Source organism: Pezoporus occidentalis, unplaced genomic scaffold (assembly GCF_034315485.1).
Source record: "Pezoporus occidentalis ecotype Australia unplaced genomic scaffold, CSIRO_AGI_Poc_V1 ctg47, whole genome shotgun sequence".
Lineage (NCBI taxonomy): Eukaryota > Metazoa > Chordata > Aves > Psittaciformes > Psittacidae > Pezoporus > Pezoporus occidentalis.
The window spans coordinates 2,370,668-2,383,067 of record NW_026915802.1 but is presented as its reverse complement, the minus strand read 5'-3'; the positions used below and the strand labels follow the sequence as shown (position 1 = coordinate 2,383,067).

Genomic DNA, 12,400 nt, shown 5'->3' with positions numbered 1-12,400 from the left:
TCAGCTGTTACACTGCATGATGTCATTCCCTAGCACAAAGTGTGAAAACTGAATTTCCTTTTACTTTTGCAAAAACGTACCTCTACTCTTCGAGCCTAAAAACAAGTAATGCTTTGAGAATGTCTGAACACTCAAATATTGTCTTTTTTAGACCCTACTGCATGTGTGATTGTCTTTTAACAAAGCATCAATAACCACAAAAGGTAGACTTCAGTTCAAAAATTCAGGTTGGCTTACAAATGGAAGTGCCTTAGCATGCTCATAAGCTCAAACTTGAAAAAGCAATGACATAAACCAAAAGATTTGGTGGAAAAACAAAAAGGAAAAAAAACAACCAACCAACCCCATAACTGAAACAAAATACAAGAAAACAAAGGTGAGTTTCTCGAGCACATGAGCTGCATCAAAGAATTAGACATGCATCTGTTTTAACAAAGCTGAGGCAACCACTGTCTTTAGTGTTAAAGGGACTTTAGCAATTCAAACTCACCAAAATTATCCTCTTTTTAGTGTTAAGCTTTATTTATTTATTTTAGTTTGATGTTGTAAATTAACAAGGCAACCCACTGAGACTCAACAAGCATTTTCTGTATATCTTCATCATAAAATTTACATACAATTTAGCTGAATTAACTATTCCGTAAAACCTTGGTGGCAAAAAAAATAAATATTTCAGTTACACAAATATTTTTGTCTTACTTTCAGAAATATTTTAGCTATAGCTGCAAACCTGAAAAGTGGGCAACACTGTCAGCTCTCACAGAAGTCAATGGGAACTGAGTGTGCGCAAGACTTTGCAGGATCAGAGACTTCATATAAATATACTTTGACTATACTTAGCCACACCCTTTGTGATCTAATTTATCCTTGCTAAATCAATCTGTTAATTCAGCTGATGACAGAAGTTTGAAACAGAACATGAATTATATTTTTCTAATTCTACAAAACATTGGTTTTCCCTCTTGGAAAATTTGTCAACAATCAAGCACAGAAAATGCAAGATCTGAGTTCAAAGGTCACCCCTTTTTATCAGCAGTACTTTCTTAAGAGGAAACAAGAGAAGACTGTTCTGCTTTTTCTAGACTTCAAGGCATGGAGTTACAGTGAGGTTTTTTTGTTGTTTTTTTTTTAATACCAAAGTTATTATAGAGCAAGAAGATCTTTCTGGCTTAAGCACCATTGTATTCAGTTACCTTCAACAGCCGCTGGAATGGGCTCCACAGTCAAGATTTTTTTTTCCCCTTCCAAATTACTGATAAAAAACATTACTGTTCTGACACAAGTCCCATTTTAACAGGTCAGGAGTGTATGCTGAACTATCACTCAAGCCAGCTGGACTTGTGCATGTTAACAAGTCTTTTTACTGATCTGAGGCTAATTATTCCAGGCAAACCCACAAAATTAAATAGCACTGCCTGAGATTAAATTAGGGAATAATTTGACCCATGATTTAAGACAAATATATCATGAGAGTTGAAACTGTACTCCAAATATAGCATAAAAGCGACAGAACAATCATCTTTCTCTGCCTCCCTCACTGTAGTTTAAATAAAAATATTAAAAAATGTTTTCTTTACAACATTTTTTAAAATCAATTAGTTATCTTAATACAATTAGGAAATACATAGCCATAGTGGCTAATCAGACTAATGAGAAAAAACAACCTTACAGGAAGTGGTTTAATGAGTAGGTTTGAATATGTTTAAGAAAACTTTGATAATAAAGATATAAATGTAGTTTAAAAACAAATAAAAATAGGAAAACCATGCAGTGGTTAAATTGCCATAATACATGTTTTGTTGCTCTTCACCCTGTTTTGGTGGTTTGTTTTTTTTTTATTTTTTAGAAAATTTTTGCTTGTTTGTTTGTCATTACTATTATAGCAAGCTTAGAATTTTGTCCCTTTAACTGCATTTTAATAGCAATGTATTATAGCATGATTTATCAACATATGGCAGGTGGAAGCTGACACAAATTATAATGAAAATTAAAACAGTCATTTATGCAGCAGGCGATTATCATTTAAGAAACATTTATTTGCAGGCTTTAAAAATGAGGATTTAGAATCAAATGGGTTTAAAATGAAAGCTTTAATGACTATTACCTTTTTCCTGCAGCCACTCCTCTACGGGCCGGTTATATTTGAAGGGAATTTTCTGTTTTACCATTTGGAACCGTTCACTATCAGTGTTGCCTTTAAAGTTTAAAAAACAGCTTAAAAACAATCTGAAAAGTCAATGAAATAGTTAAAACATCCTAGATCTTTTGGGTTTTTAATGACCTTATTTAGCTATAAATACATAAGTTCACGTGTGTGTACATAAGTATTTGAAAAGAGAGAGATTTATCTTTAGTAAAGTGGAGAATAGTTATACATCCAATTGCCTGAGGTTCTGGAAGGTCGAAGAAGTTAAATTCTATGAAGAAGATATCTCAGACTGTCTTCAGAGTATTAGATTATCCAAATTGCTTAGAAGGTGTGTGTAATTTGTCTGGGATATGACACCTTGAGTGAACTCAGTGCCATATGTTAAAACATTTTGATCAGACTCTAGATGTGACAGCACAAGACATGGCACAGTTTGTTAGGCACACAAAAACACAATTAGTAGTATTTTGACCAACTTTCTCGCAGTAGTAAAAGACACGTATAAGGACTAGAAACCCAGTAAACAGAAAAAAAGGAAAGGAAGAAATAAGAAATCAATGCTGAAAGGATGTAACAGAAGTAGATTTAAAAAACCTAAGAGTAGGAAGATAGGAAAAAAAGGGAAGTAAAATTTAAAAGGAAGAAGAGTGTTAAGGACACATGAAGGCTTGTGTCAAGTTACCAAAGATTTGGGCCTGTTGTCACAATAAAAAACAGATGCTTAGAAACTAACTTAAATGAAAGCTGAAATGATTACTCAAGATATAAATTCAGGCAAGTGCAGTTCTGTTGTTTGTGTTGATGGATAACAGGATTATCCAATAAAGTGTGTTTTGGAGCAAAGCTCATATAACTTGCACAGTACAGAAAAGAACAGGATTCACACAAACCCTTAGACCAGATTCCCTGGGTACTGAAAAATTTTACTGGTCAGATGCGTTGGGCTAAATTCCAGTAGAAAGGAGCAGCTCAGTTTGATGGTGTTAGTAGTAAGAGTAAAGAAATGCCATCATTCTGCTTTCTCATTTTAATCAGCTACAGGCACTTTCTGACTCATTCTAGTTTTTGCTTCAAGTATTTTTTTTATGAAAAACTCTTCAGTCATAAGCATAAAAAGAGCGCAACTTTTACAAACTTCATTATAATATTGTAGAAAACTAGAGTAAGCCTCCAGCTTACTGAAGTTACGCTACCATAAGCAGAAGTTCAGTAGATGAGTAGCGCTCCAATATGTTTTGAATAATGGCAGACCAGGAGTCAGCAACGGGTTTCCACAATTAGCAGTATTACTCCTAAAAATCCCACATATAAATAACCTAGCACGGCTTCATTTTTATTTGACTTTCTGAAACAGATAATGGAATCTTTTTGTAATGTACAGATACATCAAGGGAAAAAAAATCTGACTAATAACTGGCAAGATGTTCTACCCAGTCAACTGCAGACACTCGGATGCTGCAAGCAATAAGACTGGTAAAGCTCATGTGTTTGATAATCCATACCGTGGATCCACACTGATGTACCAGTTTCTCTGTCCCACATCAGATGCCTGACATGTACAATTAGTTACTTGGATAAACTAGCAGGAAAAGATAAAATACTAGAGACAAACACGGTCAGTCATTTATCACACAATATTAAACAATGTACTGTAGTAGCTTGGAGTCAGTCACAGACATTTTGTTACCTCTAAGGATATTTTCTACTTTCATAATTCATATTAGCACCAACAAAAAGTACCAAGAGTCAGTTCTGTACTTCTATGAATATAGATTCTTAAATATAAAATTTGAATCATGTTCAGTGTGGGATCTGAAAAAAAATAAAAAAACTAATAAAGAGCATCTGGGATAATATAAACATCAAAATTATATAAAAAAAAAATCACCTAAAGCTAAAGAGACAGAAATAGTCATAGAACATTGATTTTCTTTAAATCTATTTATAAATAACAAGCTGATGACTAATACAGGCTGAGGTCATGTGGGTCAGCTGTTTTCCCAGCTTCTCAACCTAAAGGACAGGTCCCTTTCCTGTAAGATCTCACACTGGTTTAAGCCTAGGGAAAGTTTACATTCACAGGAAAGGGAAGCAGACCTGCTAGTCTGGGGAGAAGAGAAACAAAAGTAATCAAGTCAAGCTCACTACAAATATAATTTCTTTTTTAAGATCAGTTAGCATTAGACCTTTCCTCAACACACTAAATACACACTCTCCTTCACCAAACCAGATAAATCTTGTAAATGTAATCATAAAAATTATATATCTCCATTAGGATATTTTTGGTCTCTTGCAGTGGGCCTATTTTGCTCTGTGTAAGAAAGGAGTGTAGGTCCTGAAAGACACTCAGGAGGTGTTTCCATTGGACTACTTAAGGACCTAAATTTCTCTAGGAACTCCTAAATTTTTCTGCAACCCAGACTGGTACACTTACAGTCTACTACTATATCTGTGTTGAGGGTGATTTTAGTAGAAACTGAGGTTATTCCCCACTTTATAGAGGATATTCTCAGTAAACACTTCTTGCAATGAGTGCATTGAAATCTTGATGTTGATGGGTAAGAACATGCTCTGTAACACCAAGGGAATTCTATAACATACTTTACTCGGAACAAGAAACTGCACTGGCTTCATTCGATATTACGTAAGCAACCTTTTACTGCTGGCAACAAGATCTTTTTCAGACTAAAGAATGACCCACAGTTCATAGAAATACAAGAGTCAGCCAATGGCTAGCATAGAATGCTTCTTCATCTGTGCGGAGTTCTGACTGTAAAAAGATAAAAATTAAGTGGATTGAAATTTCTCATAAGGAGGACATGTGAAAAGAACAGGCCAGCAAGACTAAGGTACAAAGGAAATGGGACAATAAAAGAAGACATGACAGGGGAAAATGGGTTTCTTATAATACAGTCCTAGACCTTCAAGAAATCCAGAAATGACAACTATTCCCCACCACATATTTAAAGACTTTTTTGTTTTGGTTTAATTCAGTTTAATTTAATTTTATTAGTACTGTTATTATTAGGCAGATATATTCATCAAGGTTAAAATATGTATAAAAAAATCATACCTTTAAAGGCAATAAAAAAATGAAGGACATTAGAAAATTCAAAGAAGTTTAAACTGCAACATTAGTACCTGAACTATTCATTATTGTTCTGTTTTTAAATTTTATTTCAGACATTAGTAAGAATGATTTATAAAAACGCATGCATGAGAATGTGTTCACTGATATGCCCACCCAATTACAACACTGAGTTAAAGAACAAGTTTTCCATTATTAAGCAATTGAATAGTCATTAAATACCAATAAAACCATACAATTATTAAATTAATATTGACTTTGAGTTGTGCTTTAAAAAAATAAACAGCATTTGATATGAGAGTTCAAAAGGGAAACATCATGGTTTGCAATCTGAAGTAACAAAAAGTTCAATATGAAGTAACCTCATCAGACCTCTGACAGCTGAGCCATGATGTGATTAAGGTGGATTTTTGTCCATCTTCATACAGAAATTTTCAGTAACAGTCCCTTTGTGACCTCAGTGCAATGCCTTTCTAGAGCTGAATGGTATACATGTTCAAACCCCTTCACACAATTAATCTAGATTCCCCCCCCCCCCCCCCGTTTTTTCTCTTTGACTTCACCTCTGATTCAAGGCCGTACTTCAGAAAAAAATACATGGGATAAAGACAGACATTTAAATTTATTTTAGAAAATATGCTTAATCCAATAGTTCTTTTGCATTCAGAATCAGTGGGGATCTGAAAGGTCTGCAGGATATAATGTGTTACAATAAAATTGTGTGGATAAGTTTTGCTACTTGTGATTTACTAAATATTTTTCCTCCCATAGGTTCTAGATGCTTAAATGACACAAGTACCAATAGTGACTGCTCATTTAAAACAACCTTCCTCCTTTTTCTTTCTTTTGTATAGTAAATTCCTGTACATCAATACATGATCTCCTTCGCGATTTAGCTTCTCTAACAAAGTGCACCTCTGAAATGTCTATTTTTTTCTCCTTTATCATGCAAAATTCTAAAGCACAACCAAATCCAGCTCTGTGAAGACTTGAATAAAACAAGTCTTTTATTCCATTTAGTACTCATACATACAATTAAGAGAAATCCTGCTGCATCTCCTAAGTTTTCCAACAAGAATCCAGGCTCCTACTACCTTAAGGATTTTAATGGTAACATTTTGAGTCTTCTGGATCGTTGAATCTTGTTTAACCTGAATATTCAAAATATTTCAAACACCACAGACATTACTGAGGACTGAATATTTTGGAGATGTATCTGGAAGAAGACCTCTACTTTTTTTTATCCCTCTTTCCCCCAACAGAACCTGGCACCTAAGTCATAAACATCGGAGTCTGCTGGTTAAATAAGATCGGATGCCAGCCTTTGCTTTTTTTTTTTATGGAGCCCTCTGTATCCCTGCTCCATGGTCTGTACAGATAAGTAGATCAGAATCACTTCTAGCTTCAGCTTCTGATAAACTTTCATTAAGATCAAGCTAAAATGGAAAAAAAATTAAAAGAATTTTCTTGTGCTATTCACAGGAAATGCTTTTGATACAGTGCAACAGTCCAGGGGGAGAAAGTTTAAATTTGCTCATTGGCAAAGCAGGATTTTTTTTCCATAACTGTTTAATTGAGATGATGTTTTGCTTTTCTGCTCATGGTTCCTTTAAGTAAACAAACAACCTTTATTGCATTAAGCTTCTTTCTAAACCAAAACGGATTTTTAAGCCAAAGAAAGTAAAAGAGCAACTGAAGCTCTGAAAAATGTTGCTTCTTGGCCTAGATACCAATCATGACAATTTACTGCCTCTTTGGTGTGAAAGAGAAAACCTGAAAGGTCCCATGAAATTGCACTGGGCAGAAAGTAAGTACTTGCTTCCAGGTGGAATATTAATCCAACCTGATGTGTTGTCAAGTCTGTGAAGATGCTAAAAGGAAAACCATAAGAAAACAGTCATCTGTCTTAAATTAATGCCAAAAGCTATTTTATGATAAGACACTACAGCAGCATTCCCTTCATTGCTTATAAGCCTCTAAAAAGAATGAGGCATTTTATCTAATGAGCAATTATTAAATGAAAGGTGATATGGTGACACAATGATTTAGGAAACCATACTGATATCAGGTCTCAAGGTTTAAACTGATCCCACGTCTCTCTTAGTGAAGATAGAATTTCACTAGAAGGGGTAGTAAGCAGTTAGTATCTGATAGTTCAGTTCATACAGTGGCTTTTAATACCAACTTTCTCTGAGTTTTTATGGATGCCCATAATCTCACTAAGATTTATATACACTCACATCAGTATCAGAGAGGGGCATGGTAGCCCGCTAGAGTCTGCACAGTTTACCTTTAAGGACTAAATCCTGTACAAACATGAACGGACTCACTGCAATTCAACTCCAAAACTCTTTTAGGGCCGATTCTGTGTACTCCAGAAAAGGAGAATCGCATACATCACAGAGAAGCTATCATTTTATCTAATATCCAGTATAGGGCACAAAAGTTTCAGACGTGACTGGCACTCACTCAGACTCTAACCAATTCTGGTTTCAGGCAGCTGCTCTGAAAAACTTACAGTATACTGAACTGTCCCATTTTCACATTTCTTTAAGTGAATATTTTGTTTTAAATACTATGCAGTACAAACATATTTTTTTCCCATTTTGTATTCAGCTAGGAAAGTAAGACAAGCCTACTAGTAAAGTTTATATTTCGGACTAGAAACACCTTCTTCCACAAATCAGGAAGAAATAACAAGTCTGCAATCAGTTTTAGCATCCGTCCTGTGTATGTATAGTTGCTTATGTTGTTGCATTAATGAATCATAGAATAGGGAGGGTTGGAAAGGACCTTAAGGTCATATAGTTCTAACCCCCCTGCCATGGGCAGGGACACCTCACACTAAACCATGCCACCCAAGGCTCTGTCCAGCCTGGCCTTGAACACTGCCAGGGATGGAGCATTCACAACTTCCCTGGGCAACCCATTCCAATGCCTCACCACCCGAACAGTAAAGAACTTCCTCCTTATATCAAATCTAAACTTCCCCTGTTTAAGTTTTAACCCATTACCCCTTGTCCTATCACTACAGTCCCAAATGAAGAGTCCCTCCCCAGCATCCTTGTAGGCCTCCTTCAGATACTGGAAGGCTGCTATGAGGTCTCCACGCAGCCTTCTCTTCTCCAGGCTGAACAGCCCCAACTTTCTCAGCCTGTCTTCATACGGGAGGTGCTCCAGTTCCCTGATCATCCTCGTGGCCCTCCTCTGGACTTGTTCCAACAGTTCCATGTCCTTTTTATGTTGAGGACACCAGAACTGCACACAATACTCCAGGTGAGGTCTCAGAAGAGCAGAGTAGAGGGGCAGGATCACCTCCTTCGACCTGCTGGTCACGCTCCTTTTGATGCAGCCCAGGATACGGTTGGCTTTCTGGGCTGCAAGCGCACACTGCCGGCCCATGTTCATTTTCTCATTGACCAACACCCCCAAGTCCTTCTCGGCAGGGCTGCTCTGAATCTCTTCTCTGCCCAACCTAGAGCTGTGCCTGGGATTGCTCTGACCCAGGTGTAGGACTTTGCAATTGTCATGGTTAAACTTCATGAGGTTGGCATCAGCCCACCTCACAAGCGTGTCAAGGTCCCTCTGGATGGCATTCCTTCCCTCCAGGGTATCAACCGAACCACACAGCTTGGTTTCATCGGCAAACTTGCTGAGGGCGCACTCAATCCCTCTGTCCATGTCAGCGACAAAGATATTGAACAAGACCGGTCCCAACACCGATCCCTGAGGGACACCACTTGTTACTGGTCTCCAGGTGGACATTGAGCCATTGACCACAACTCTGTGTGCAGCCATCCAGCTGCTTATTGTGGTTTATGTTATGTAACACAGAGAATGTTTGAATTAAAATCAAAACATGGAAAAAACCTCATCTTGCAGTGGGTTTTACAAAGCACCTGAAGAAAGTTCAAACCTGAAACCACAAATGTGGCTTATAGAGAAATGAAACAGGATGGCCATGCAACTAAACAAAATAATTGCAAGGCAGGTGATCTGGAATCTAACTACAACAAACTGTCCCTCTACAAATTCTTGCAAAGCTTCAGTTTCACTTTGTGTAACAAGGGGTGCTATGGAAGATTAATTAAAATCTGGGGGGTTATTTCACTTAAGGGCACTGAAGAATAGCCAAATCTTGGCATTGCTTGTCTTTGCTTCAGCTCTTGGATATTATAATTTTTCTACTTTTTCTGTTCAATAAAGCTGTGCCTTTTACTATTGGATTCTCATTTTATTTCTTGTCCTCATTTTCCCCTTAGTCCTGAGTGCCCTTTATCTTCAATTCCCTCTGACCACACTGTTTGCTGGGAGCCACACCTTTCCTTCTGTTCATCTCACTGTGAACTGGAGTTAAAAGCTACCTTCACACTGCAGCTTCTTTCAGCTCACTGCCCTCATGGCAAAAAGCAATGAGGACTTGGTAACGTAAGTACTAAAAATAGCAGAGAGAATTATCAAGCAAGACTAGAACAGAAAAAATTACTCAGGCAACTGGAGTTGTTTCTAAGGTTCTACTGCCTCAACCAAAATCCTTACACTGCTGCCACTCTCTACTTTATTTTTTTTTTTGCCTATAAAACATAGAGTCCTAATTCAAAGAAAAGCAGCATTCAGGCCAAAATCATTTGGGAAATTCAGAGGTAAACTAGGATATTAAAGTTTAAATGTCTGCCCAGAAGGTACAGCTGACGTGTGCCACTGAGACATTAATAAGACTAAGGAAGACTATGAGAAGTCATCTAATTCACCCCTCTGCCCCAGGACAAGATCAGTAACTTTTCAGCATCCCTTATATTAATCTTTCAATTCTGTCTTAGATGACTGAGAAAATGAGTCACTTGCCCTTCATAATCTAACACAGAAGCACAACAGGAGCAAAACTAAAAGAAAACTCAGACTAGCGAAGGTGGAAGAAGGTTAATCAAAGTTTTTCAAGCGTGTAGAAGAAAAAAAAAAAAAGTCTTTCGAAAAATGTAATCCAGGTTTTATTTTATATGAGCAGATTATACTGAATCAGTTCAGCCATATAGAAGCTGAGGCCATGGGCATGTGATAAAAGCAGCTTGCTTTAGATCTCTTGATTTATGTTGGAAAAGTGAACTGGTGTATGGTATAAAGAAAGAAGTTATTAGTTCAACCTTTTCACTGATATGAAATTATTTGGGTGTCCACATTACCATATCTTTGAGATGTTTTGTAAGTAATGTGTTTTTTTCACTGGCCATGTCCAAATTAAGGCCTGTATCAGGCAGCCAAGGCTAAAGTGACTATTAAAAAATAACTGAAACTACATATTGATCTTTCCATTTTAAACAAGAACAAATTTAATTTTTCAGGAAGAGATAAAAAACAGTTCAGAATAAAATCGACTGCTACTGTTCCCACATCCCACTTTTTGGTTCCTTTGGGAAAGGTTAGGTTCTGATTTATACAGCCCAATGGGAACAAGCAGCAATAACCAAATGCCAAAAGCACTTTATTTGTATTGACACTTTAAATTCTATTAACTCCTATTTATCTAGGGGTTGCTTATCTGTTTTGTGGATTATGCAAAGTCAGGGCACAGAAACACTGGATCAAGTTTACCTGTGCTGGGTTAGGCATTGGAGCTACATCAGTGCAGCTATTTCGCCTCCAAGACCAATGCGAGACTGAAAACAGAAAAACTGCCTTTGCAGGGTCTGAGGTTAGAAACCTTGTAGCCTTACACCTTGTTTCATAAAGAGTCAGCAGCTCACTGTCACACCCCTGCAAACAAGAGCACTCACCTTGACAGTAGTTTAGGTCTGGCACAGCCAGCATGAAGGCAGGGTGGGGAAGAGCACGGATTCTTGCAGAAACACTTGGGGCCCAGTGAAGTGTGCTCCCCCTTCAAGACCTTCTGTATGTTTACTAGACATTACATCAAAACCAAGACTCCTTGTTGGGAGGTGTTGGGAGGCACTCAGGTATCTATGCAGGAATGGGCTCGCTTGCAGCTAGATTTGCAGTCTTGCTGCTGGCAGCGGTGGAACTGGGTGGGCTGGTCCACCAGAAACCTTTCAGATGTTTATGGATCTCATCTCCCTTGTGCACATATTATCAGGGAGATGATATGGAGAGCTGAATACACTCAAATAGTGAAAGCATGTACAGTCCTTTCCAGTGAATACAGTGCTGAGTTATAGGGAGGCTGCTCAGTCAGTAACATTAATGAGAGCAATGCCTGTCAAGCATTTAGTCAAATGTCACCAGTGACATTGGAAAGCCGACCAGTCAGAAATAACAGAAATGCAAAAACCCTAAGGAAAGGGGCAAGTTCTCTAGGGTGAGTGCCAAGAAATAACTAAAAGCAAGTAAGAAACTGATGAAAGAAGTTTATTAAGAAGGACTTCCTATCATGATTATATATTAGGCAGTGCTACAGTCTCCTCAGGGAAATTCTGGAACTATTTAAAATTTTACTTGATAAAGTGTGTGTGGGGGGACATCAGCTGATTATGAAATGGAATAAATGAGACTGAACAGGCCTTTCCCATCTCTTAATTGCTACAAATCAGTGATGTTTGCCTCCTCTTCAAATCATTTCTATTTGCATCAGTTTAGAAAAAGAGAATTCCAGGATGCTGTAGTGGCCCAGTAAGCCTTCTCAAAGACATGTGCCATTCACAGAGCAAAGCCAGGCACAGAAAACATCCATACAGTGAAAAAAACATTACTCAATAACACTACGTGAGAAGATAGACTCATAGTTTCTGTAGTTATATTTTTCCTACTCCAACATTTTAAATAAACTTATTTCTTGGAAGTGACCTGAGTTTTGGAAAATGCTATGGAAATGCTAAATAGTGAACTGGTAAAATATCACTCTGCACATGGCACACTGTTAGAGTGGATCTCATTGATGGTGAATTTCTGGAGCTTAGGAAAAAAATACAAAAAAAAATTTACAAGTCCAGCACTGGAGTTTTGGGTCTCCATGGTGCTCTGGGTACACAGTAAACAGCAAAGATGCAAGTTCACTGACCCAGAAATGTTTTCTTATTCAGCAAATTGTATAATATTTTCTATTTAAGTCCCTTCAGATAATGTAAATTGGGGCTTTACTCCCACTTTACTGATTCAGAAACTGAGCCCGAGAGTGGTAAAAACATTGCTCAAGACCATGGGGAATGGCATAT

At 37.3% G+C, this 12,400-nt stretch overlaps 1 protein-coding gene across 39 annotated transcripts in view; it reads right to left on the bottom strand.

Moving 5' to 3' along the window:
- Positions 1-12,400, bottom strand: part of NRXN3 (neurexin 3) — a 1,035,236-nt gene that overhangs the window by 116,015 nt on the left and 906,821 nt on the right. For 26 of the 39 annotated variants that reach the window (XM_062636166.1, XM_062636181.1, XM_062636183.1 and 23 more), the window contains one exon: positions 2,105-2,194. The exons of 12 other annotated variants lie outside the window; for them this stretch is intronic. In XM_062636166.1, the coding sequence (XP_062492150.1) occupies positions 2,105-2,194 (90 nt within the window). Of the gene's footprint in view, positions 1-2,104; positions 2,195-3,665; positions 4,920-12,400 lie in introns of those variants that run through there. One more of the 39 variants, XM_062636190.1, reaches the window with a different exon arrangement.